Source organism: Ursus arctos, unplaced genomic scaffold, assembly GCF_023065955.2.
Source record: "Ursus arctos isolate Adak ecotype North America unplaced genomic scaffold, UrsArc2.0 scaffold_4, whole genome shotgun sequence".
In the NCBI taxonomy this organism is placed as follows: Eukaryota; Metazoa; Chordata; class Mammalia; order Carnivora; family Ursidae; genus Ursus; species Ursus arctos.
In genome coordinates, this window is record NW_026623056.1 from 38,600,265 (window position 1) to 38,628,264 (window position 28,000).

General features: G+C 40.2%; 2 protein-coding genes across 4 annotated transcripts in view; one reads left to right on the forward strand and one right to left on the reverse strand.

Annotated features, from left to right (window-relative positions):
• The window catches only part of SIDT1 (SID1 transmembrane family member 1), a 92,429-nt gene extending 85,579 nt beyond the window's left edge, over positions 1-6,850 (reverse strand). Inside the window, exon 1 of one of the 2 annotated variants that reach the window (XM_057306747.1) lies at positions 6,314-6,850. In XM_057306747.1, the coding sequence (XP_057162730.1) occupies positions 6,314-6,523 (210 nt within the window). In that variant the 5' untranslated portion in view covers positions 6,524-6,850. The remainder of the gene's footprint in view (positions 1-6,313) is intronic. The other variant, XM_044382023.3, reaches the window with a different exon arrangement.
• Positions 6,851-18,825: 11,975 nt separating this feature from the next.
• SPICE1 (spindle and centriole associated protein 1) overlaps positions 18,826-28,000 on the forward strand; it is a 78,145-nt gene continuing 68,970 nt past the window's right edge. The window contains exon 1 of one of the 2 annotated variants that reach the window (XM_026493456.4): positions 18,826-18,939. The gene's annotated coding sequence lies outside the window, so the exon portion shown is untranslated. The remainder of the gene's footprint in view (positions 18,940-28,000) is intronic. The other variant, XM_026493463.4, reaches the window with a different exon arrangement.

The following is a 28,000-nucleotide window of genomic DNA, read 5'->3' on the forward strand; positions in this document are numbered from 1 at the left end:
ATTTTACAGATTCTTATTTGTTAATTTTCAAAATTAAGAAGCATCCCTGAAATTCAAAAGTAAAATGAAAGAAATGAACTTAACAAGTTGATAAGGTAAGCGCACTGAAAGGATAATGTCGCTGCACGGCTACCTTACTTTAAAGCACAGTAATGTGACTCAACATCAACTGTGAAATACGCCCTAAGGTAAAAGGAACTGTAAACATAAATCTTAAACTGGTGCCAGTAATCTTATTGTTGGTGGTAATGTTGTTATCTACAACTGCTGTGTGTCTATTGTGGGTTAAAGCAAATGAGTAAGTCGATAGAGTTGAGAACCAGGGTTCTGGGCACAGGAGAAAGGAAATCTATGTGTAAGATGGATGACCTTAAGTAAAAACTGTATTTCTGAATTTGAATTGGAAGTACTAGTATGAAATCATGATACCATCTATCCTTTAGCCCTGTCCATTGAAAAGATGTAGAAAAAATTTACCAATCCATCAGCAATAAAGGCCTCTAGGTTTCATACCATGGTCTCTATTTGTTACTCAAACGAACCTGAGCTTTCTGATTCCATGTTGGAGACAAGAAAAGAATCTGATGAGGCTGGAATAACTTTTCATGCCAGAAAGCAAGGAAGATGTCAGAGAGCACTTGGATTTTATCAAAAGCATTCCAGATCCAACTCAAATTGGCTTTCACTGGCCAATGAACAATCTGAACATAAGTTTAGTAATAGCAACGGGTCAAAACACATCAGATATGTGTTTCATTGATCATTATCATAGGCTGCTAGGAGAACAACTCATTATTTCAAAAATTGGTAAATAAAGGTACAGAATGAAGATTTTATCCCATGTTTGTTTTACAAAACAGTAGCATAAGATGCGCAAATAGTTAATGAGGAGAGGTTTCTTGTTAAAGGAGTATTCCAGCGCATGAATGAAAAAATAAGAGATATAATTAAAATATCATTACTTTGTTGTTCCTAATGAAACTAGGCAATTATGATGAATGTGGCCATCACCACAAAAAGAGACAACCAGACCTTATGTGCCTCCTGGTAGAAATATATACAACCACTTGTGAGGTAGTATTGTCAAAAAATAAATCAGATACATTTTCCCATATCTGAAAGGCCTTTCTCCTTTCTTTCTGCCTTTCCAAGTTCTTTTTATCTGTTATGACCTTTTCAAGCCTCATTTCTCTCCAACAAAGCTCTCTGTGGGATGAATGACTCCTCTAAAGTCTTGTAGGACTTGGAGCAGTGCTGTCCAAGGAAAATATATGACTCACATATGTTCTTTTAAATTTTCTAGTAGCTACTTTAATAAGTACAAAGAAACAAGTGAAGTTAATTTTATTAATATATTTGATTAAACTTAATATATCCAAAATATTCTCACTTAAACATATAATCAATAAAAATATTAATTACACATTTCATGTTGTTTTTTTATACTATCTTTGAAATCTGGTGTGTATTCTACACTTATGGTACATCTCATTTTGTGACAGGCCACATTTTAAGTATGCAACAGTCACATGTGGATAGTGGCTACCATATTGGACAGCACATACTTACAGAATCCATTAGATAATTTAGCACATGACTATCGGGTCTAGGCAGGCAGAAGATGGGTTCCCCATAAAACAGGACCCCAAACTGGAGTAATGTCAGCCCCTAAACATCCTTATGACACTTTGATGTTGTGTTTTCAGAGCCACAGAGAAAAGTGTGGGAAGTAACTGCTATGGACTGAGTGTTTGTGTCCCCTTCTGCCCCCAAATTCATATGTTGAAGCCTAATCCCCCATGTGACGGTATTTGGAGGTAAGGCCTTCAGAAGGTCATTAGATCATGAGGTTGGAGCCCTCATGATGGGACTAGTTCCCTTAGAAGAGACAGGAGAGAGCTTGCTTCCCTCTCTCTCTGGGCCACGTGAAGACACAGCCGTAAGGCGGTAAGGCACTGTCTACACGCTAGGCGCCAAATCTGCCGACGCTTGGATCTTGGACTACCTGGTCTCCAGAACTGTGAGAAGTGACGTCTGTTTTTTAAGCCACCCAGTCTATGGTATTCTGTTCCGCCAGATAATGTGCTCAAGAGATGATTTCCTCCTCACAAACGAGCACGAGTCCAGTTCAGTAAGAGGAAGTGGTAGGCCAGCAGAGAAGTCTTCTCTGCCTCAGTACATAAAGAACACAGGCGGAGTGCATCCGAGACCCAGGGAACTAAGGCTAATCACATCAAAGGTGTTCATTCTAAGTAACCAGTACTGTGTAGTTGGAAGTTACACCTGGAGTGTCCTGATAGGTATTTCACTGTTCGTGAGAACTGGATAGGCTTTTCGAATGTGGATCCAAGAGGCAGTATAACTAGTTCTAGATACACAACTACTGGTTGATGTGAATAAAGCCAAGGATTGTTCCTTGGGCATTAAAAAAAAAAAGCATATGTCATTAAAAGATAAATGTCTTCGTTGAATAAACACAAGGAATATTTCCAGGGAAGCATTTCAAATTAAAAGATCTATGGTGAACAATGAATTCTGTGACTGATAGCCTCCGAGAAGACTTCTTATTGCATGGAAATTAGATTTTTTATTGAAAGGCTTCTTATCAGCATCTAGCTCAAGTATAAACATCTGATTATTGCCCCCACCTGTCTCTACTAGAGTATTCTCGTTTCTCAATAAACCTGCTTTCGTGCCCTCTGTCCTAGTCAAACATATGCCTGGTGACTTTCTCAACAAGGTGATTTCCTTCTAGTTTATTTCCAGCCCTGTTAAGTGATAGAACACCCTGTTTGCCGCAGTGACACTCTAGTCCCCCGAAGAGAAGTCTCCAGGTACTTCCAGAGAAATGAAATGAACCATCATCTTGCCTAACCTGCACCTCCGATCCTTATTTTCACTCTTTTTCTTTAAAGCAGTCACTCTATTCTTTCAGTGATTTTTTTTTTTAAGTGGCAACTTCATATTTACATTACTCTGGCTAGAAGGCATGTGAGACTTTCCCTGATGCTGACCTCAGCTAATTAGCATGACACATGCCTGGCTTAATAGTTCCTTTGGTCAGTATTTGGTACAGGAGATGCAGTGGCTGACAGGAAAGATTAGGGGCAAAGTTTCCCACAGCAGTTTCCTCTTCTCACCAAAACCTAAATTGGGAAAAGCTTTTCTCCTCCAAAGTGAAGAAAAAATAATAGCAAACCTAACAATTGCTTGAAGAGAAAAGGAAAAAAGATAAAACTCAGAAAATTATATATATATATTTTTTTTCCTAAACCCAATTCTTTGTTGTGCTGAAGAGGGATGGGTGGGAAATGACCCCTGCAGGGGAGGAGTCCCCAGCCAACACTTGGGTCAGGTTAAAGGAAAAAGGTCCTGGCCAAGCTTTTGCTCTTGGGTTCATAGTTCTTTATTTAGCAGAGCCCTTCAGTGAGTTTGGGATCTGCAACGGAGGCAAACTGCTTCTCATGAATTAAGAAAAATTTAGACAGAGAGGCCAGCATTTGGGGTGGGGAGGAGCCAATACCATTGTGGTAAACCAAGGCCTAAAAAGTAGTGCCACCATCTTGAAATTTCCCCTATTGGGGAATAGCTAGTAAGTTGTTACGACAGTATTGCCTAGATTTCTGCTTTAATCTATCACCTATCCTATGCTGTTCTGCAATTCCCTTATGTTAGTCCAAACCTTCAGGAAAATTCTGCTATATCCGAAAGCATGGTATCATGTTATGGGAAGATGGGGCTGCTAATATCCCACATGGGGCAAACAGGACCAAGAAGAGAGGAGGCCATCAAGAGAAACGAGAGTAATGGTTTGGATGGATAGATCAGAAAAATGCCATCTCTGGAGAAATTAATGGCAATACCAGCTGGAGGGAGAAGGGGTAATTTCCCAAAGTAAGAGAGTTGAGGTTTCTACTGTCTTATTTGCATACTAAACAGAGGTCTCAAAAGCTGTGAGAGTTGAGGACATTTGGTTCATACCAGTATTAAAATAATTAAAATACTTGAGTTATCTGCCAGTCCCGTGGTTCCCAACTGTACTTCTCAGACTAGTGAAATTTTAGGGACTGCTGGGGTGGTCAACTTTTCATTGTATTATGCAAAGATATTTTAAAAACTAATTTTCACCATTGTTTCATAAAATAAGAGGTATTTAAACATGTAGACAGGCAAAATGGAAAGGGCATAATTTCATAACAATTGTTAAAAATGTTATTTTTATCTGGACTACATATATATATATATATACGTATATATATATATGAATATATATATATACGTATATATATATGAATATATATATATATATGAATATATATATATATTAAGATTTAGTTTTTTATTTTAGAGGAGGGACAAGTAGGGGCAGAGGGAGAGAGAGAATCCCAAGTAGACTTCATGCTGAGCATGGGGCCTGACCTGGGGCTCGATCTCAGGGTCCTGGGATCATGACTTGAGCTGAAATCAAGAGTTGGATGCTTAACTGGCTGAGCCACCTAGGTGCCCCAAAAAGTATGTATTTTATTTTATTTTATTTTATTTTATTTTATTTTATTTTATTTTATTTAGTTTTATTTAGTTTTTGTTTATCATCTCCTTAAATCTTTCTTCACTTTTTCACTTTTCAAAAACATTAGTTAAACCTCTCATGTGCCAAGCACTGTGATAGGTACTGGAACATGGAGATGAACATGGCTCTGCCCCTGTCCTCAATATCTCACACTTTTCTAGGAAAGTCAAGCAGGTGATCCAGCTGCAAACAGCACACCTGTGCTGTGGCAGAGAAACTCACCAAATACTAAGGGCAGAAAGGCCAAGCAACAGTTAAAAAACAGTCAATCTATTTCTAAGCAGAAGTGCAAAAAATACTAAATAAAGCCTGATGTCAGAACTTACTTTGCACATACCATCTGAGTTTCCTTACTGATGATCTAGGGGGAAACTGACAGTACACCCCAGAGGTCATGGAATTTTTCAGACTTACTTATTCTGAGCAAATTACAGGGCTAGGAACACAACTCATGTGCCATGTCAGCTGGTCCATAGCGCACGCTGGACAGGAAGAGATGAGTGACATGGGACTGGGGGAATAAAAACTGTCCCTCCCACTTGTCCCCAATAGAATGGCTCTGCACATGGTCACGCTGCTCAATTCAGGACATACAACCTGAAGGTCAGCAGGGGACAGGCCAGGGTGAGGGCTATGCTGCCATGGTGACAGCACCTTTGGTGCCAGACTGGAGATGGGGAACTTGCTCAATACACAGAGCTGGGAGATGTCTGGGAGTGATGGTGGGCACATTGGTCCATCCTGCTCAATACTACTCCAAGCTACCAGGTTTCTGAGTTCCGATTCTCAGTGAGAGTTAGAGAGGGAGGCATATTGTGGTATCCAAGTCATCTGGTTCTGGAATCTCCTGAGGGAGTAAGGAATGCTGGCACAGTAAGGGACACCCACACATGGTCATATGGGAAGAAGATCCAGAGGCAGGTACACTGGGGAGTCTTCTCCTTTGTCCGTGCCCCAGAGGGTACCATATTAGAGGGGAAAACCTAATTATACATTTTTTCTACATTATATAATCAGAGTATATGTGTCAAAGGAATAGTTGCTGGAGCAGTCATTTCCTCCCCTTGTTTCACCTCGATTTGTCAGAAATAGGTCTAGAACTTTCACACAATTATCCACCCTTACTTAACATCAAAACCTCCACAGATCAGCTGATGGCTGCAGTTCCAATATCTGTGGCCAGGTCTTGTGGCTTCTCTGAAGCGCATACGTGTGACAGTAGTACAGAATCGCAGGAAGTGACTATTGAACACACAGAGGCTCTGCAGCATGCGTCCATTCTCACACATTCCTATTTTAGATTCTGAGCAGCTCTCCCTCCCCATGCTCTATGGAATAGAAGGGTCTGGCAGAATCATCCAAATGAAATGAGGTTCCTTCTCCGCAGGGGATTAGGAACAGAGGTGCGGTCCTTTCCCTCCGCAACCCTAGAAATCTTGAGTTTCCTAGAGAAAGGCACAGCAGGGGGCCAGGAGCCACAGAAGGTGCGGAGAACCTGCAAAGCCCCGAAATGCCAGGGGACCAGGCCAGGGAAGGTGCGAGAGGAACCGGAGTTGTCCCCGAGGCCGGTTGCGGGAGGGTGCGGGGGCCGGGGCAGGGCAGTGATGGGGAAGGGGAAAGGGAACGCGGATCCTCTGGTCTCTGAGGACTCCCGAGGTCAATTCCCAGGGGACCCAAAGCAGCGACGGGGCTCTGAGATCTGGCAAGTTCCTGGGAGTCGAACGAGGAGAGCGAGTGTCTTACCTGGCCAGGCTGGCTGGTGTAGTTGAAGGAGTAGATGTTCTCGGTGCTGAGGCTCACCACCCCGCTGTAGACGCGATCGAAATCGGCGCCCCTAGCGGGGTCGCGGGGGTCGCGGAGCGGGAGGGGTTGAGCGGGTCGCCAGGGAGCCGCCGCCCGCAGGAGCCAGGGTAGCAGCGCGCAAAGCAGCGCGAGCCGCGGGCAGCCCCGCATGGTGGGCGCCGCGCCCCTGCCACCAAGCAGAGCCTCCCTGGCGAGGGGGCGAGCGAAGAGCGGGTCTTTCCAAAGCCCCCTGCGGGCCTGGGCGCCGGCTTCAGCGCAGCGCGGGTGATGTCTGGCGAGCCCCGCCGGCGAGTGCCGGCAACCCGCGAGCGAAGGGCCGATCAGATATTGATGCGGCCGCCTGGGGTCTCCGCGGGAGGTCGCGGGCCAGGGGTAGCGGGGGCGGAGGGTAACCGGGCCTGGGGCTGCTGCTTTGCTCTCCGGCTTCCAAGTCCGTTTCCTTCCCCCTTTCTCATTTCTGATAATCCCCCACTTACCCAGCCAGAAATTCAACAGATCTCTTCCCTACTCAATCTCAAAAAAAATAAAAAAATAAAAAATAAATAAATTTGAAAAAGCATTACAGACATTAAAAAAGAAATATTCACTAGTCTTAAAGAGTCAACCTGACCAGCCACGAAGCAGGAAATACAGTCTGTTTCAAGTAAACGTGCACCCTGAGTGCAAGCGAAGAAATAGAAAGCAACAGAGCCTGTCCCCAAAGAGGGTGCACGAGTTCGCTTTTCCTGTCTGCTACCTGCAGAGAACTCCTGCCCGTTTGAGTGATGGTTATTAACTCTCAGTTCTCCCTTCTCTAACAGAACCCCTTCCCTGACACCTGTTTTATTTCCTTATCATCTTCCATTCCCCGGGAGAGCCTTCCATTATCGCTTTCTCTCTCCCTCGCTGTTTGTGTACCTATTAAATATGTACAGTCATAAAAACAATGAATAGATAGGGTAAAGAAGACAATTTCCCACACGCCTGAAATCTGGTCCCGGAAGTTGTCAAGGACGTCTCAGAGAAGCTGGATTTCTGCAGGGGGTTCCTTTCCGCCCCAACTTCTTGCCTACTTTACCTCTGCAATGACTTCTTAGATTCTGGGAGAATCCCTGGGTTTCTGAATCGTTTTTCAAAAGAGAGAAACCACAGCCCATCATTAAAAGGAAATATCCTTCTGGCAAAACTAGGGGATTTGATTTAAACAGTTGAAGGGGCAGAAACGGGTGAGGGGGGAAGAGGATCCCTGGAAGTCCTTGCAGAACATCAAACAGTCACAGTTGAGGTGCAGAAGAGAACGACCACAGTTTTACTTCAGCGTCAAGTCATTTGTATACTAGAAAGTAATATAATTGCATTCAATCTGAAGGAACATTTAAAGAGAACCCCGAGGAAGAAAAGATCGTGTTCAAAGAGTTAAGATACAGATTAAAATCCTAGCATTTACCATTCAAAGGGAGGGTTTGATTGATTGATTGATTTCAGAGAGAGAGCAAGAGTGGGGGAAGGGCAGCCGGTGAGGGAGACAGAGAATCTCAAGTAGGCTCCACACCCAGCCCGGAGCCCACTCAGGGCTGGATCTCATGCTCCTGAGATCGTGACCCTGAGCCAAAGTCAAGAGTTCCAGGCTTACTGACTGACCCACCCAGGCACCCAAGGTTTTTTTTTTTTTTTTTTAACCTCATTGTATTCCTATAATTATTAAAATATCACAAATGAATTCAAGATATTTGGTATAATGTTTTATAACTGTGCGATCAGAAAACAATGCTGATGGAAGATCGAGTTAGAGAGTCCTTATTAGGACAATTTTCACTTTTTAAAAACATGTTCTTGAAAACGTATGGGCATAAGGACAAAAATACTAATTCAAAGAGGAGTCTGGGGGTAAAGTTTAAAGTACAGCTCATTGTTTTGAGAATTATAGTAATTTCATCCAGAGTTTGAATGACATTAAACTGCTGTATTTAAAATGTCTATGCCTCTTTTTATAATTTAACAAAATTTCATAAACTTGAAGTTTATCAAGTCCTTTGAACTTAGCTGGCCTGGCCAGTTCAAGCACTCTCTACAGCTAAAGGGCCATGGTGTCTTACTTAGCACCACAAGAGATGAGGAACTGGATTTTTCACAAGGTAACTCCTTCTTTTGGGGGCAAGTGTCTCCTTATTAGAACAATATTTCACATTCTAAATTGAAATCTGCTTCTCTTCTACTCACTGGCATGGGTTCTGCCCTCTGGAGCCATAGGAATAAACTTAATCCTTCTTCCACATGACAGCCTTGTAGGTATTTGAAGGAGTTATGACCCTATCTTTAAGCACTGAAATTAGAAGCTATTAGAACAGATCTGTTATCTTAGCAAAGAACCCAAAATATTTAAAGCCGTTATAGATGACATATATACCCATTTGAAGTATGTATTACAAATTATACTATGATCTAATCTTCATTCCATTGAATGACCTTGGGTAATTAACGTCCCAGGATCACACGGTTGCTGAAAGGATAAGAAGGGGAGAAGAATGTATTTGAAATTGTATTAGAAAGTTTAAAATGGTATATGACCAAATATTGCTATTGTATGACTCCTAGTTCAACAGCTAAAAATTTAAATATTGTCCATCAATCAGGTTTGTAGAATATCTCCAATGCCAAGCTTCCACTGTGACAGGCTGAATCTATGAACGGACAATAGCTAGACCATATATGATAATAGACCTCTGACACCAAACTCCACAGCAACCGGTCTAGGAAGCCAAACCACAATCTTTGTAGCAAATGGCCCAGAACAATTAGGACTTGGTCAGTGACTACCAACTTCCCCAATTTTTGCCTCTGCTCCCAACTCAAGATCAATCAGAGAAAGCCAAATATGCTCTGCAAACCATAAAAATGCCCCACTTCTAGTTAGCCTACTTGCAGCTTCTCTATGCCACCAAGATATAATCAGAGTATTTCTGAAACCTTGCCTTTTTTTCATTATAAAGTTTTCCCAGTCCCCTGCCTGCCTTTGAGTCTTGGCCAAGCACAGGTGATGGTGGTTTGCTATAGCAAGTGGTGAATAAATAATCTCTGTTTTCATTTGAGTGGTCTTTCTGATTTCCATAGTTTTCCTGAAGGTTCCAACGAGATATCGTCATCATGGATTCCAACCTTTAACCCGGTGCGATACGCACCAGGGCCTCCTGTGCCTTCCAGCTTGCAGTGCTGGGTGTGTGTTGACATGGTCAGTGAGCACCGTGTCTGAGCTCTGCTTTCTTTGCTTTTGCGTTCTTTGGCTATCTCAGCTCAGTTTGATACCTGGGTTTTGTTATTGGTTCCCATTTGTTTGGCATCTTTGGTGGAGCCCGGCCATTCTTTTTCATCCCTTTTCTCTCTTTTTTCTGCTTCTGTTTTGTGTTATATTGTCCAAGAGTATTGTTTGTCACAGAGTAGAACACCGGACCAGCATTCTTTTGGATAAACTTTGCTTTGGATCACCTGTAAAACTAGGCTATCCTTTGTTTTAATTGTTCTGTCCTTAGAGTTTGGCTTTGATCCACAGAGAACATTCTCTCTGGTTTTCCACTTGCCAGGTGTAGATTGTTGGGTCTACATTTGGGCGCAGCTACCTTCAAGTTGGGGTCTCGAGACTCAAAGTGCACAAGCATCACTTTCAGCTGCCAGCTCTTACAGGCTCGGCTAAGTCTAATTTTTCTCTTCCTTTTGGAGAAGCTCTGACTTTTTATATGTCCACTCATTACAATTCTAATTCTTGCACCTATGTTTCAAATTGTGCAACTTCACCAAAGATGACCTGGACCTTCAATGGCCACTCTGTGGAACACTGGCCTCGACTAAAATTGTTTATTTGACAGGTGCTTTAAAAAAGAAAGAGAATAAAGATTTCTCAGATCCAATGGGCCCCATTTTTTGAGTGGTTTGCAGAGACCTTCAAATGAAATCATGTTCAAAAATTGCCTCACTAAAATATTCTTTGGCCAAGGCCAGTGAGAAATTTGGCAAGCTTAACCAGTAATCTAAATTCATTTCTGTAGTAAGTCCTCCCCCTCTTAGTTCTCCAGTTGCCTTCCTGTGGCCAGCTCTCCCACTTCCCCCTTATCCCTCTAATGTCCCTCCTTCTGCACCTCCTTCTTCTTCCTCTTGTCCAGACGCCCTTCTTTTCCCAACAACTCTCTAAAACCTCCAAATGCTAGTTGCCTACAATAGTCTATCCCTCCCATAAGTCAGGTATGCAGGCGACTGTAGAATTTAATCTTTGGATCCGAGATGAATTAAGAGTTATAATGAAAGATTTACCTAAACCCAAACAAGACTAGCAAAGATTCATAGAAGAATTTGTAATTCTTTGGGTGTACATGACCCAGAGTTTCCTGACCTATATCAACTTGTATGCATTTGATGAGAACCTCAGATGCTAAATCCTGGATGACAAAAGCAGTATCAGCCTGGAGAGGGACCTCCAGGATCCCTCTTTCCACAAAACACCTTAGGGTCAGAAAAAGGCCAGAAAAAATAAGTCAAAGTCTCCTAAAAGCCATACCTGAAACATTTCTAATAAAAGTTGATTGGATCATAATTTTATCATGCAAATAGAAAGATGAAACTAGAAGAGATTTTGGGATAAATAGAAAATATCTTCCAACAACACTAATCTTTCTACGTTAAATCCTGCCATCTTTGCTCAATCTCTTACACATAGAACAAAAGTGTAAATATTTCCAATAACTCACAGATTTGTCCCTATCTCCCAGCCCTTAACTACAACTGGGTCGTTGATTGAAAAACATCTCTTCCTAGGGGTGCCTGGGTGGCACAGCGGTTAAGCGTCTGCCTTCGGCTCAGGGCGTGATCCCGGCGTTCTGGGATCGAGCCCCACATCAGGCTCCTCTGCTATGAGCCTGCTTCTTCCTCTCCCACTCCCCCTGCTTGTGTTCCCTCTCTCACTGGCTATCTCTATCTCTGTCGAATGAATAAATAAAATCTTTAAAAAAAAAAAAAAAGAAAAACATCTCTTCCTGCTCTGTGATACTACATCTACAAATTTATTAGGGAGAGATCTACTTTGCAAATGGAACTCTAATATTAAATATAATATTAAACTATATATTATAGTTTAACTAATATTAAACTATAATATATATATTATATATACCTATTTTATATATATACACACACACACACACACACACACACACACACACACACTATAATATTAAATGCACACCAGAGGGAATATTTCTTGAGATTTCAGAGGCTGTATCAATTCCTAATCACCTTGTATCTGCTCTATATAAACCTTTCTTCACCACTATACTTGGTGTATACTCCAGATAATTGTATTTGGCTTTTTATGGGCTAAAATTCCCATTGACATAGGAAAAATAATTCGAGCAGAATCTATTAATGTTCAGATGGATCTTATCAAACTGTTACACAAACTTCCCCAAAGTTAGAAGCTAGAGCAAGGAGAGCCTGAAATTTATAGTTGAAGGCCTTATATTGAGGGTCCCTTTCATAACCTGCACTAACCCTTGTAATATTCCTGTCCTGCCAGTAAAGAAACCAAATGGACAAGTATACTTATTTGTTCAAAATCTCAGGACACCAATACAATTGTTATCTCTCCTTCTCTATTAACACCTAACCCAAATTCCCCCACAAACCACCTCCTTCTCTGTAGTGGATCATTGCTGTGCCTTTTCTGGGTGTATTTCTACACTTAAGAGTCAATATCTTTTTGCCTTCATCTGAGGGCCAATGATAAACATGGATAGCTAGGCCCTAAGTGTTCACTGAAGCCCCCGCCTGTTTTTCTTAGGCCCTTAATCAATACCTAAAAAATCCAAATTTCCCTTGTGATTCATTTCTGATATAATATATAGGTGATTTCCTACCTTGTCCAGAGAAGCCTGTAGTTCTGTTAAGGAACAGAAAAAAGGCATAACGTCTCAAAAAAGATAATTACAATTTTGTTAAGACATAGTCACATTATTTAGGGCAAGAGCTATTTGAAGGAGGGAAAAACGTTCTCTCATAACAGGATAAAGACTATACCAAACTACTCTAGACCCCTCACAAAATTACAGCTGAGATGACATCTAGGTCTAATTGGATATTTCAGACAATGGGTGTAATTTTTTTTCTGAGATTGTGACACCTCTTTATGAATTGGCTAAGTCTTCAGTAAGATCCACTCTCTTCTGGGAGCCCAAGTATTACACAAGCCTTCTTTAATCTAAAGAAGGCTCCTTGACAGCCTGCTTCCCTGGACATCCCTACTAACAACAGAAACCCTTTTGTCTATTTGTGCATGGGGTTTAAGGCCTTGGGGTTTTGACACCATCAAAAACCCTTCACTTACTGTAGCCTCACCCTGACTCCAGTTGCATAGGCTGATACCCTTTGTGTTAGGGCAACGCTGCCACTGCAAAACTTGTCCATGCTTCTGCGGAGTTAGTTCTAGCTTCCCCGGTTGATCTTCTGTTCCTCATGCAGTACCGACTTGACTACTCCTTGAGAACATGCAACACCTTGCAGTCCATTGATTAACCTCTTATGGATTTCTGTTGCCCTCTCCCTCTTACATTCCTATCCACTGCTGCAACACCCCGAATCCTACCACTCTTCTGCTCTGAAGAAGAGGAACCCCAAAACTGTCTTACTTCAGTTAGGGGACCTTCTGCACTTTGCTTAGCTTTAATGGAGACTCACATTGAGAATCTGGACCTACTATTTGTTCATGGGTCCTACTTCAAAATTGAAACTGGAGTTATTAGGCTATATCTAATGCTATCACTAATCTAATCTCTCCTTTAGAGGATAGTCCCCTACCTGAGGTAAAGTTAGTCCATATGGCAGAATTTATAACACTCATGAGAGCTTGTCAACCAGCCAAAGACCTGAGAGTATATAAACATGTATGCAGATGGCAGGTATGCTTCTGGGGGAGTGCATGGTGCTTTCGAAACAAGGTTTCCTCACCTCTGCTGGAACCCCCAGCAGAAGTGGACAAGTTAAGGAATTTTTCGATACACTTCTACTTCCCAGGGAGATGGCTATTGTAAAGATTAAGGCCCATGTTAACAGAGTTAAAGGAAATCCTCTAGCAGATCATTTTGCCAAACAAGGTGACTTAATCGAGCTTATGATACTAACTAAAACCCCAAAGGATATACTCTGGATTGAGTCAATGAGGCCATCATTAAATACCCACATTAAGCCACTGATTTGGAAATGGAAGAAGGGAAAGATGTAGAAAATCCTTCACTGATCTCAGCACACTCAAGATGGCCATTTGGTGGCACCAGATGATTTCAAATGGTATTAGCTGATTTGCTCCATGAAACGACTCATCATAGTAAAGACAAATTGCTTAGTATTGGGGCGCCTGGGTGCCTCAGTTGGTTAAGCATCTGCCTTCAGCTCAGGTCATGATCCCAGGACCCCGGGATCAAGCCCCACATCAGGTTCCCTTTCCCTCTGCTGTTTCCCCCACTGTGCTCTCTGGCTCGCTCTCTCTCTCTCTCTCTCTCTCTGCCAAATAAATAAATAAAATCTTTGAAAAAATTGCTTACTATTTCAGATCAACATTGGTCGGGAAACTTCAAAAAGACAGTGGAGGTTATTTTTGGGTCATGTGTTACTTGTGAACAGTACAACCTGGAAAAACTGTAAAGATTAGGCATGGTGGGAGCCAAAGCCTCAAGGACCCTTTAAACACCTTCGGATGAATTTTATCCAGTTCCCACTCTCCACAGGATTTGTTTATTTTTAGGATGGGTTAAAGCATTTCCTTGCTCAAAATCTTTGCTGTAATTTTTTTCAGTCTCTCAAAATCTCCTTGATTTTATGTCTCCAACCTGGAGTATATCAATTTTTATATCCAACGATCAAGACACAATTTATATGAATCCTTTTAAAAGAACTTTGTAAGGCATTACCCCTTCTCAAAAACTCTACTGTCCTTACCACCCACAAACTTCTGGAAAAATCAAAAGAACCAATGGCACCCTTAAGTTAAAATTAGCCAAACTTTCAGAAATCCTTGAGCTCCCTTGGCTAGGTACTCCCACTAGTCCATAAGGCCATATGATCCATTCCTTCAGAGACACATTGGTTATGTCCCTATGAAGTGTTAACAGGAAGGCCCATACATTTAGAAATTTTATGCCTGATATTGGGCTCTTCTCTGTAGCATGGAGGTGTGGCAAAATATTGCAAGGGAATCATGTACTATACTCATGAACAAGTTAAGGCCAGCTTCTCACAACCCTTCTTAAATAGGCTCTTTATGGGGCACCTGGGTGGCTAAGTCGGTTGAGCATCCGACTTTTGGTTTCAGCTCAGGTCATGATCTCATGGGATGTGGGATGGAGCCCTGTGTCAGGCTCTCTGCTTAGTGGGGAGTCTTCTTAAAGATTCTCTCCCTCTGCTCTTCCCCCAACTCGCGTGCGCTCTCTCTCTCACAACTATATAAATCTTAAATAGGTTCTTTATGATCATCAACCAGGCAAGAAGAGACAGTGGATAAAAAACGCTCTTGAATCGCACTGTAAGGGATCTTACCAGGTATTATTACAAATCTTGCCAATATTAAAAAAATCAACGTCATTAAAAAATATAAGCAGTTGTGGAAACAAAGTCTGCTGACATGAGAGTAAACAGATTGTTTATTCAGAACTTAATATAGGAAAGATTTCAGCCACCATCACTTGCATTTGGCAGAGACTCAAAGACAGGAGGGGAGTGAAAAAGATTTATAATGAAATAAAGGGAAGACTTCAGAAACACTGATTAGAAGTTCGAATGGGGAAGCTGGAATTAGGCTATGTAGAAGCAGGACATCTTATGGTTTGGGGAACACATCTGGCTCATATTTGGACCACCCAGAGAATCTATATAAACAGCTTTCTTGAGTATAACTGACAATGAACTTCACATATTTAAAGCACACATATCACCTGTGTTTTATATATATATATATATATATCTGTGAAACCATTATCTATATATCCATTACCCTCTAAGGTTTCCTTCCTCCTTTATATCTCTCTCCTGCTTCCCCCCTGTAATAGATAGAGAGCAATTCGGGTTACCCATTTTTTTTTTCCTTGAGAAAGCTTCGGTAATTTATGTCTTTCAGGAAAGTTGTCCGTTTATCTGTGTTATTAAATTTATTACTATACAGTTGTTCAAAATACATTCTTTTTATATTTCACCTCTCTCATTTCTGATATTGGTAATTTTACATAGGTAATTATCCTGATCAATTTGTTTAGAGGTTTAGCGATTTAATTAATCTTCTCAAAGATTCAACCATTACTGTCATTAGTTTTCTTTATTATTTTGCCTTTCTATTTTATTGATTTAGTTTTGATCTTTATCATTTTCTTTCTTCTTATTACTTTGGATTTAACCTGTTTTTACTTATCTAATTTCTGAAGGTAGAGTCTGAGGTCATTGATTTGAGAAATTCTTTTCGATATAGGTGTTTAGTGCTATGCGTTTCTCTTGAAGTACTATTTCTGTTACATTTTGCAAATTTTGATATCCTGTATTTTCATTTTCATTTACTTCAAAATACATTCTGTTTTGCTTTCTTGTTTGGCTAATGGCTTTTTAAGAGGTGTATTATTTTTTCACCAAATTTTGAGAGATTTGACAAGAGTCATTATGAAACTGATTTCTAATTTAATGACAGTCAGAGAACATTCCTAGTATTACTTGAATCTTTCTGAATTTATCGAAATTTGTTTTATGGTCCGGATTATTGTCCATCTTGCTAAAATTTCTGTATATAAATGAAAAGGATGTGTATTCTGCTGGTTGTTGGACTAGTGTTCTATAAATATCAATCAGGTCAGAATGGTTGATAGTGTTGTAAAGTTTATTATAACCTTGCTGATTTTCTGCCTATTTGTATTATAAATTATTCAGTGAAGGGCATTGAAATTTCTGACTATAATTGTGGACTTTTTATTTTATATTGTATTTTCATCAGTTTTGGCATCATTTATTTCGAAGCTCTCTTATTAAGGGAATAAATGTTTAGGATTTTTATATATTTTTGATTTAATGTCCTCTTTGCCATCATGAAATTATTTTTTAAATCTCTGGTAATATTCTTTGCTCTGAAAACTGGTTCATCTAATACTGATAAAGGCATTCCAACTTCATTTGACCAGGGTTAGCATGATATATCTTTTTCTATCTTTGTACTTAAACTTCAGTTTTTATATTATTGTATGTTTCTTCTAATAGTCAGCAATTTAAAAATATTTAATCTGACAATTTCTGCCTTTGAATAGGGGTATTTAGACCATTACATTTAATGTAATAATTGATGTGAATCTATCATCTTGCTATTTGTTTTTTATTTCTCTCACCTGTTTTTTGTTTTCTTTTTTTGTACTTTTCTGCTTACTTTTAGATTAGTCAAGTAATTTTTAGTATTTCTTTTGTAATGTCTCTTTATAAATATCTCTTTTAGCTATAACTTACTATTTTAGTGATGGCTTTAGGGTTTATGATATACAAATTTAACATATTACAGTCTACCTGCAAGTAATATTATACACATCAGGAATAATATAAGACTCTTACAGTAATAGACTTCCATTTCTCTCCTCTAGCCTTTATGCAATTGTTGTTATGCATTTTACTTTTACATATATTAAGACCTCACAATGTATTTTTATTATATTTATTTAAGTAGTTACTTTTAAAGAGATTAAAATAATAAGAAAAATAATTGTATATATTTCCCCCTATAGCTATTTCCAGTGCTCTTATGTAGATTCAGATTTCTATCTGCTATTATTTTCTTTCTGCTTGAAGTTTTTACTTTAACATTTCTCATAGTGAGGATCTGCTGGTGATAAATTCTATTAGTTATGTGTGGAAGCATCTTTATTTTATCCTCATTTTAAAAATATATTTTTGACATATATAGAATTCTAGGTTGACAGTTTTTTTCTTTCAATTTATTTAACTGCTCTGTCTTCTCACTTGCAAAGTTTTTAATGAGAAATATGTTATCCTTATTTTTCTCTGTAATGTTTCTCTCTGAGTGCTTTAAAATTTTTTTATGATCAGTTTCTGAGCAATTTAATGTGTAATTTATTATGTACACTGATGTAATGTTCTTCATCTTTCTTGTGTTTAGGTTTTGTCAAGCTTCTGGAAGGCAGGTTTGTGGGTAATGATGTGATAGAAGGACTGAATTATGGAAATTCTCTTCAGATTGCTTCAGTGTTCAATGAAATAGGAAGCAAGATCGCTGGCTGAGACTGAGGATAGTAAAAGATATGTTGGATGTGAGAGAAGGTATAAAGTTGTCATGTAGGAGAGTAGGAGAAATCAATGGAGGGGGAACTTTAATATGGTTTTTGGGCATCTTTAAGGGCACACTTAAAATTAATGATCATGAATTTAAAGTCAGCATGACTGGATGTTTTTCTTCTTCCAGTTCAGTCACAAAGGTGCAGGCACCTAGTATGTAGTTTTGCTATGACTAGAATTGCGGCTTTGCCCAGTATTACAGTAATTCAGAGAGGGGCAGGGAGTTGAGGATGTATGCAGGGAATGATTATATTGATTGATCAGCGAATATATCTACATCAAACTTCCCCAATCAGAGAGGAAACTATTAGAAGGCAGTTCTTAGCATCCAGAAGGTGCTGAATATGTATTTGCTGATCCCAGTATGGATGTGTTTTAACAGTAGAAAACCAGGGACTAAAGGAGATTGTAGTATTGGGGCAAATTAACTCCGTTTTCAAATAAAATGCTTGTAAAGTTCTTGACATGGTCCACACAGCTCTTCCTATACTGGCTCTAGCCTATTACAACAGCTTCCTTTACACCAAGCTCCCACTGCTCTCTCATCTCCAGATATACTGAACTTCTTCCAGTTCTTTGCACTTGCCACACAGCTTCGCATATGTGCCTCCCTCAGCAGGGATGTTTTATTCTTCTCTGGTAGCTGACTCATCTACTTTTCAGTTTTCCTGAGTAATTCCTACAAATCCTCCTATAAATTTAGTATCTAGTAAGTATCTTCTAGTAGTTGTCACAGTTCTGATTTTACATTTTACATACTACTATGCAGTAAGCTTACTGAGGGCAGGGATCTTGACTGTTTTTAGATCCCGCAGGACCTACCATAGGCCATGGCACACTGGTAGGCAGTATAAACATTTTTGGAAAAAAATAATAAAGGTGAAAGCAAGTAAATGTTATATGTGAAGCTTGGTGTGGAGAGCGACATCTTTCTTTCAGAGAATTCACGAGAAACTGGCTAGTGCTACATGCCTACCCTCCAAAGCTTTGCCCTGAATCTTTCAGTGAGCACAGGGAAGAAAGAAGAACCCACACAAAGCTCTTCATCCCACAATTTCTGCCAGACTTTGGGAGGCGCCTGCGCACTGGCCTCACCGGAAATACGCCAGGGAGTGGGGGCGGGGCTCGGGTAGCCTAGGCAACATCCCGGAAATTGCGGCTGCGTTAACCTGTGGCGGGCCGGGCGGTTCTGGAGCCTGACGTTTTAGTGGCGGTGGAGAAGGCTGTCGGGAAACGGCAAGGCAGGTTGCGAGGACGTGGCGGAGGCCTGCAGCCTGTAGCCCCAGAGAACTTTAGGGACCGGGCTGCAGGGCGGGGAAAATGGTGGCGGCGACCCCCTTCTGTTCCTGGGTCTCTAGGGGCCTGGGTGGAGGATCCTTACTATGAAAATCGCATCGCGACCCTGTGTTTTCCGAGTGTTTGTGTGTGTCAGGATGAGTGTCTGGGTGTATTGGTGTCTAGCGCGCTCCCCTTAGGCGCACCCCGAGTGTGCGCACCGCGGTCAGGCACTTGTGCACAGAGCTGGAAGTTGGGGGGTACCCTATTGTAGCTATCAAGGAATTTGCAGTCTAGCAGGAGACAGACTACTCAGGGTACTTGGGGACGGGGAGGGTCATTTCAGTCGACTGAATGGTCATGAAGATTTTATCAGGAGGGGTCGCTGGAATGAGTTTTGAGGAGTGAGTGAGCGCGTGGAAAAGGGAGTGAAAGTCTGAAGGGTGTTCCACGCGGAGCAGAAAGGATGGGTAGACTATTTGTGAAGGCGAGAGTTATAGGTGTGGGAGATTGAGAGGAGCAAAGACTGGAAAGGAAGGTCAGCCGGACCGCAAGGAGGGCAGAGGGTCCGAGTGCAAGATGAGTTGGATTCCTCTCTGCAGGGGGGAGCCATTAAAATCTTTTGGGGAAGAAAGTAAAGGGCTGAGAGCTATACTCCATCCTTATATCGGGGTAGAGGATTGATTGCAGGGACAGTGTTTGGAAAGAGGTCCTGTTTCCCTTTGGTCAGTTTTCCACTAGCCAGAGTGAATTTGCTAAATCTCATCGTAACTCTCCTTACCTGAAATCCTCCAGTGGCTTCCTATGGGTTCTTTAGGATAGTGTTCAAATTGCTGTAGCTTAGAAGGCCATGATCTGTCCTCTGCCTTTCTTTTTAACCTCTTTCTAGCCTCTTGCCTTTTGAAATCTGTTAGTCATACTGAACTCAAACCCTTTGTAAATGCCTTTTCTCCCACCAGGACCATTCCTTCCCCCACCTCTAGCTTTATTCACACTTTAGCTCTCAGCTTAAACATTTTGGGAGCAATTAGAGGGATGTAGTGGTCTTTTCTTACTGTGTAGAGTAAGTTAGGTATTAACATGACACTGAATTTACTTCCTTTTTATTGTAATTACTCATTTTAATTGTGGTCTTCTGATAAACCCTGAGCTCTGTGAGGGTGCAGACTATTTTACTTTCTTGTATTTTGTGCCTGGCTCTTGCCAGGTGCTTTCAAAATATTTGTTGAAATAATGGATAATGAAGTGGCAAATAAGTGAAGAAGTTCAATTAGAAGAAAGAGCTTGAACAAAAACATTCGTAGTAGAGATGAAGAGGGGACAGATGAGAGAGATATTTCGGGGAAAGAATGAATAGATTCGGTATCTGATTGGCTAAGAGACAAGGACTAGAAGGTGATGCTAAAGTTTTAAACTGGAGCAACCAGAAGGATGGTAATTCTGTAAGTTCAGCTGAGTTCAGACATTTACCGCGCATGCCAATTATATATCAAGAACTAGAGGTTGGTGGGGAGGGGACATGGATGATAAGCTGTATTTTGTCTACACTGTATGTGAGATAATTTGGGAGATATACACAGAAGGCAGTTGGAAATGAGCATTTAGTGTGTTGAGGAAAAATGTGGATCCTTGATTTGGGGCTCATTTTCGCAGTGTGTTTATGTGCCCAGTGCATTTGTAGCTTTGTTCAAGGGTATGAGTGAGATTACTGAGGGAAGATGTGAACTCCTTTCTTACTTTCTAGTAAGCTCCACGAGAGCTCGTACCACATTAGACCTGTTTACTGTTTTATCTCCAGTGCCTGGTCAGTGTCTGGCATGTGATAGATTCTCAGAAACAATTATTGGATGAAGAGAGAGGGTGTCCAATGGAAAGATAAGAGGATTGGGATAGAACCGTGTGAAGCTTTTTGATTATGTGGTATCTGAGGAGGGGCCAGCAGAGCCTGCAAAGAAAAGGAGAGACTAATAGGAGAGAAACCGAGAGAAAGAGTGTCGTGGAAACGAGGGAGGGGAGGGCTTCCGGGAGTGGGAGTCTATAGAGTTGGAAAGGGCTTGAGAGGTCAGAAGGCACCAATAATTTTATCAGTTAGAAAAGTATTAATATTTTAGATTTTCTCCAAACAGGCCTAGATTTTCTGGGCTGTGCTGATGTTGTACTTCTTAGTACTATAAACCATCAGATTATCTCTACAGTCTCACATTTCAGCATGTAAACTATAGCTCCCTTATGGTATCTGATTTCTGTAAATAGCTCAAAATCTCTTTGTTAGACCACAGAGTCTGATCCTGGGTTAAGAAAAATATGGCCACTTGTATTGGTGATGTTTAAGAGAACACTTTTCAGTGCAAGGGTGGTTCCCACGTTACAGATTAGTTCTCCCATTGTGGTCTTAGCACACACAGGCTGGAATTTAGCTTGGCCAGTATATTTGTCTCCTGTGCTGTATAACAAATTACCACAAACCTAGGGGCTTAAAACAATACTCATTTATTATCTCACAATTTCTGTGAGGCAGGAATTTGGATATAGTTTAGCTGGGAAGGGTGCTTAGGGTCTCACAAAGTTACGATTAAGGTGTTGGTGGTCTGCATTCTCATCTAGAACCGAGCTGGGGAAAAGTCCGCTTCCAGGCTCACCTCACTTAGGTTGTTGGCAGAATTCCTTTCTCTGTGGCTGTATGCCTGAGGGGTCTTTTTACTGACTTTCTGCTCAGGGCTGCCTACAGTTGTCTGAGTTCCCTGCCATGTGACCCTTTTCACAAGTGGCAATTGGCTTCTTCAAGGCCAGCAGGAGAAACTCTCTTGCTCTACTCTCAGAAGACAGAGACTTGTATAACATAATGTAATCACAGGAATGATATCTCCTCACATTTGCCTTCTTTTATTGGATAAAACAAATCACAGGGGGAAAAAAACCCAAACAATTCATGGATCCTGTCTAAACTCAAGGGTAAGGGATCATATGATGGCATTATTCACTGCAGGTCATCTTGGAGTAGTAACCACAGCCAGCTTTGCTAGGCTAAATTGAAGTTAAAAAAAATGAAAACAGTTGTATACTGTCGTAGTCCATTCAGAATTCCATAACAAAGTACCAGAGACTAGGTAGCTGATAAATGAGAATTTTTTTCCTCACAATTCTGGAGGCTGTGAAGTCTAGGATCAAGTCTCCAACATGGTCATGTTCTGGTAAGGGCCCTCTTTCTGGTTCATAGCCGCCACCGTCTTGCTGTGTCCTCACATGGTGAACGGGGTTAGGGATCTCTCTGGAGCCTCTTTTATGACAGCACTAGTCTCATTCATGAGGGCTCTGCCTCTGAAAGGCCCCACTTCCCAAAGTTCCCACTTCCTAATACCATCACTTTTGGGGGTTAGGATTCAACGTGAATTTTGAGGGGACACATTCAGACCATAGCATATACCTTCATTTCATTTCTGTTTTTGTCAGTGAATATGGGGTTTTTTTGGATGTTACATTTTCTTATGCTAAAATTGATAACTGTTCACATTCCCACAAATAATACTCAGGCATTTGTTCAGTTGTTTATATTAATTTCTATATCTCTTTGCTCAAGAAAAGTTCCGTTCGGATACATTATATTTGTCATCAGAAGTTACCATTAGTGTACACATAGCTATGATTTAAAAAATAATTGCTTTTCCTAAATTTCTGTTACTGGTATATGGAGGGCCTCACCATTGAAAGAAGTATGTGGGCCTTTTGACTGCTCATAAGCTTTTGCATACTTCAGACTCATGGTTGGTTTTTCAGAATTGAGGCTGTTAGAATTTCAGCCTCGGGGTAAGTATAGTATTTTAAATAATATAACTTGAAATGAATTATTATAAGAGTAATATGGGTTCATTGTAGAAAATCTGGAAAATGTAGAACCAACCGGAGATAACTCAGTGTTAGTGCCATTTTCTAGGAAGTGCATTACATTTAGTTAGATCTGGTTTTGTTTTTTGGGTTTTTTTGGTGCAAAAGGTGGTTTTATTAAAGCACGAGGAAGGGACCCATGGGCAGAAAGAGCTGCTGCCGAGTCAGAGCTGGTTTTGAAAATCACCTCCCAGCTCCCCATTATTATTTGTGTGACTTTGAGCAATATAAGATACTTAATCTCTCTAAGTCCCATTTTTCTCATTTGGGAAAGGACTAATAGTTGTTACTGACATCACTGTCATTAATCCTAAGTAGAATTTAGTATGTGTTAGGTAGGGGTTCTCTGCCCCTTATGTATTTAATTAGTTCCGTTTTACAATTACTGGCAAAGTTGGGATGTGAACCCGACAGTCTGGTTTCAGACTGTACTCTTATCTACTGTGCCATATTGTCTCTCAAGACGGAATGTGCCTCATAGGGTTGTGGGATTAGATGTGAAATGCTTAGTATAAATAAGTGCTTAATAATGTATGTATAGTAATATCATTGAGAATATACTATATATAGAGTTCTGTATTCTACTTTTTACACTTAATTTTATGTGTTTTCTTGTGTCATTAAATATTTTTCTTAATACAGTTTTAATGGATGTATAATTCATCCAACAGATTTAGTGACATTTTATGATTCTCCTTTATTTCTGCAAAGTAAATTGAAGAGTGAGAGAGTTAAAGAGTAAGATATATTAGAGTATTTAAAGAGTAAAATACGTTAGAAACTGTTTCTGAACAACTGTTATATTCTTCCATGTCTTTTTAATAACAGCTTTATTAAGATATAACTTATATACCGTGAAATTTACCCCTTAGAAGTCTACAGTTCAGAGCTTTTAAATAAATTTATAGAGTTGTGCATTGATTACCACTGACTCATTTTAGAACATTTTCATCACCTCAAAAAGAAACCCCATACCCATTAGCAATTATTCTCCATTCTCTCCTCCTTCCAGACCCTGCCAGCTACTTGTCTATTTTATGTCTCTATGGATTTGCCTATCCTGGACATTTTATATAAATAGAATCATACAATATATGGCCTTTGGTGTCTGGCTTTTTTTTCTTGCCATAATATTCTCAAAATAACGTAGTATATGTCAGTACTTTGTTCCTTATATTGCTAAGTAATATTCCATTGTATGAACACACATTTATTTATCCATTCACCAGCTGGTAAACATTTGGTATTTTTCTGCCTTTTGTCTGTTAAGAATATAATGCTGCTATAAATTCATGTGCAAGTTTTTGTATTGACGTCAGTTTTCAATTCTTGGGCATATACCTAGGACTAGAGTTGTGGTAACTGTTTAACTTTTTCAGGAGCTGCCAAACTGTTTTCCAAAGTGGCCATGCTATTTTACATTCCCACTAACAATAAATGAGTATTCCAGTTTCTCTACATTCTCACCAACACTTGTTACTTCCACCTTTTTGATTATAACCATTCTAGTGGGTATGAGGTGGTATGTCCTTGTGGTTTTGATTTGCATTTCCCTAATGACTAATGACGCTGATCATTTTCTCATCTGTTTATTGGCCAGTTGTAGTATCTTCTTTGGAGAAATGTTCATTCAGCTCCCTTAGCCATTTAAAAATTGGAGTATTTGTGTTTTTATTGGTGAATTGTTTCTTTTATATATCCTGGATCCAAGTTTCTTATCAGATAGGATTTGCAAATATTTTCTCCCATTCTGTTGGTTTTCATTTCATTTTCTTTTTTTAAAGTTTATTTTATTTTATTTTATTTTTTTTTATTTATTGGACAGAGAGAGACAGCCAGCAAGAGAGGGAACACAAGAGGGGGAGTGGGAGAGGAAGAAGCAGGCTCCTAGGGGAGGAGCCTGATGTGGGGCTTGATCCCACAGTACCGGCATCACTCCCCGAGCCAAAGGCAGACGCTTAACGACTGTGCCACCGAGGTGCCCCGTCATTTCATTTTCTTGTTGGTATTTTTTGAAGCACAAAAGTTTTAAATTTTGATGGAGTCCACTTTATTTTTTCTTTGGTTTCTTGTGCTTTTAGTGTTATATCTAAAAAGCAATTGCTTAACCCAAGGTTCGTGAAGATTTGTGCTTATGTTTTCCATTGGGAGTTTTGTGCTTTTAGCTCTTAGATTGAAGTTGGTTATTTATTTTTAGTTAATTTTTATATATGTTGTGACATAGAGGTCTTAATTCATTCTTTTTCATACGGATCTCCAGTTGTCCCAGCACCATTTATTGATAAGACTGTTCTTTCCATATTGAATTGTTTCTTGCCACCTTTGTTGAAAATAAACTTACCACACATGTGGTGAGCACTCGGTGTTACATGCAACTGATAAATTCAAAATTGAACACTACATCTGAAACTAATGATGTACTATATGTTGGCTAATTGAATTTAAATAAAAAATTTGTTAGAAAATAAACTGACCATAAATGTAAGGGTTTGTTTTGGACTTTTTGGTCTATTCTATTCCATATCTTTTATTTATTTATTTGGGTTTTTTCTTGAAATATTTTATTTATTTATTTGAGAGAGAGAGAGAGAGTAGGAGCAGGGGAAAAGGGCAGAGGGAGAGGGAGAATCAGACTCTCCACTGAGCAGGGAGCCTGAGGTGGGGGGGGGGGTTGATCCCAGGACCCTGAGATCATTACCTGAGCTGAAGGCAGACACTTAACTGACTGAGCCACCTAGGCGCCCTATTTGTTTATTTTTGAAAAAGATATTTGTTTATTTGAGAGAGAGAGCACGTGTGCCTGCTTGCACACGCGCGCACACACACACACACACACACACACACACACACACACACGAGTTGGGGGAAGCACAGAAGGAGAGAATCCTTAAGTGGACTCCCTGCTGAGCACGTGGAGCCTGAAGCAGGACTTGATTTCTTTCTTTTCTTTTCTTTTTTCTTTCTTTCTTTTCTTTCTTATTATATTACGTTAGTCACCATACAGTACATCCCTAGTTTTTGATGTAAAGTTCGATGATTCATTAGTTGCGTATAACACCCAGTGCACCATGCAATATGTGCCCTCCTTACTACCCATCACCAGTCTATCCCATTCCCCCACCTCCCTCCCCTCTGAAGCCCTCAGTTTGTTTCTCAGAGTCCATAGTCTCATGCTTCATTCCCCCTTCTGATTACCCCCCTTTCTTTATCCCTTTCTTCCCATACCTATCTTCCTAGTTCTTATGTTCCATAGATGAGAGAAATCATATAATTGTCTTTCTCTGCTTGAGTTATTTCACTTAGCATTATCTCCTCCAGTGCCGTCCATGTTGCAGGAAATGTTGAGAACTTGTTCTTTCTGATAGCTGAGTAATATTCCATTGTATATATGGACCACAACTTCTTAATCCAGTCATCTGTTGAAGGGCATCTCGGTTCCTTCCACGATTTAGCTATTGTGGACATTGCTGCTATGAACATTGGGGTGCATATGGCCCTTCTCTTCACTATGTCTGTATCTTTGGGGTAATTACCCAGTAGTGCAATGGCTGGGTTATAGGGTAGCTCAATTTTTAACTTTTTAAGGGAGCTCCACACTGTTTTCCAGAGTGGCTGTACCAACTTGCATTCCCACCAACAATGTAGGAGGGATCCCCTTTCTCCACATCCTCTCCAGCATTTGTTGTTTCTTGCCTTGTCCATTTTTGTCATTCTAACTGGCATAAGGTGGTATCTTAGTGTGGTTTTGATTTGAATTTCTTTGATGGCTAATGATTTTGAACATTCTTTCATGTGTCTGTTAGCCATTTGTATGTCATCATTGGAAAAGTGTCTGTTCATATCTTCTGTCCATATTATGATTTGTTTATTTGTTTCTCGTGTATTGAGTTTGAGAAGTTCTTTGTAGATCTTGGATACCAATCTTTTATCTGTGTGTCATTTGCAAATATATTCTCCCATTCCGTGGGCTGCCTCTTAGGTTGCTTTGGCCAATGTCGTAGAGGTTGCTGCCTATGTTCTCCTCTAGGATTTTGATGGATTCCTGTCTCACATCGAGGTCTTTCATCCATTTGGGGTTTATTTTTGTGTATGGTGTGAGAGAGTGGTCAAGTTTCATTCTTTTGCATGTAGCTGTCCAATTTTCCCAGCACCATTTACTGAAATGTCTTTTTTCCACCGGATGTTTTTTCCTTCTTTATCAAAGATTAGTTGCCGAAAGAGCCGAGGTTCCATTTCTGGGTTCTCTATTCTGTTCCATTGGTCTATGTGTCTGTTTTTGTGCCAGTACCATGCTGTCTTTGTGATCACAGCTTTGTAGTACAGCTCGAAATCTGGCATTGTGATGCCCCCAGCTTCGTTTTTCCTTTTCAACAGTTCCTTGGCGATTCGGGGCCTTTTCTGGTTCCATACAAATTTAAGGACTATTTGTTCCAGTTCTTTGAAAAATGTCCTTGGTATTTTGATCGGGATAGCATTGAAAGTGTAGATTGCTCTGGGTAGCATGGACATTTTAACTATGTTAATTCTTCCGATCCATGAGCATGGAATATCTTTCCATCTTTTTATGTCTTCCTCAATGTCTTTCAAGAGTGATTTATAGTTTTTAGAATATAGATCCTTTACGTCTCTGGTTAAGTTATTCCAAGGTAACGTATGGTTTTTGGTGCTATTGTAAGTGGGATGGATTCCCTAATTTCTCTTTCTTCGGTCTCGTTATTCATGTATAGAAATGCAACTGATTTCTGAGCATTGATTTTGTATCCCGCCACATTACTGAATTGCTCTATAACTTCTAATAGTTTGGGAGTGGCTTCTTTTGGGTTTTCCATATAGAGTATCATGTCATCTGCGAAGAGAGACATTTTGACCTCTTCTTTGCCGACTTGGATACCTTTGATCCCTTTTTGTTGTCTGATTGCTGTTGCAAGGACTTCTAGTACTATGTTGAATAATAGTGGCGAGAGTGGGCATCCTTGTCGTATTCCCGATCTTAAGGTAAAGGCTTCCAGCTTTTCCCCATTGAGAATATTTGCTGTAGGCTTTTCATAGATGGTTTTTATGAGCTTGAGGAATGTACCCTCTATCCCTACACTCTGAAGGGTTTTAATCAGGAAAGGATGGTATTTTGTCAAATGCTTTTTCTGC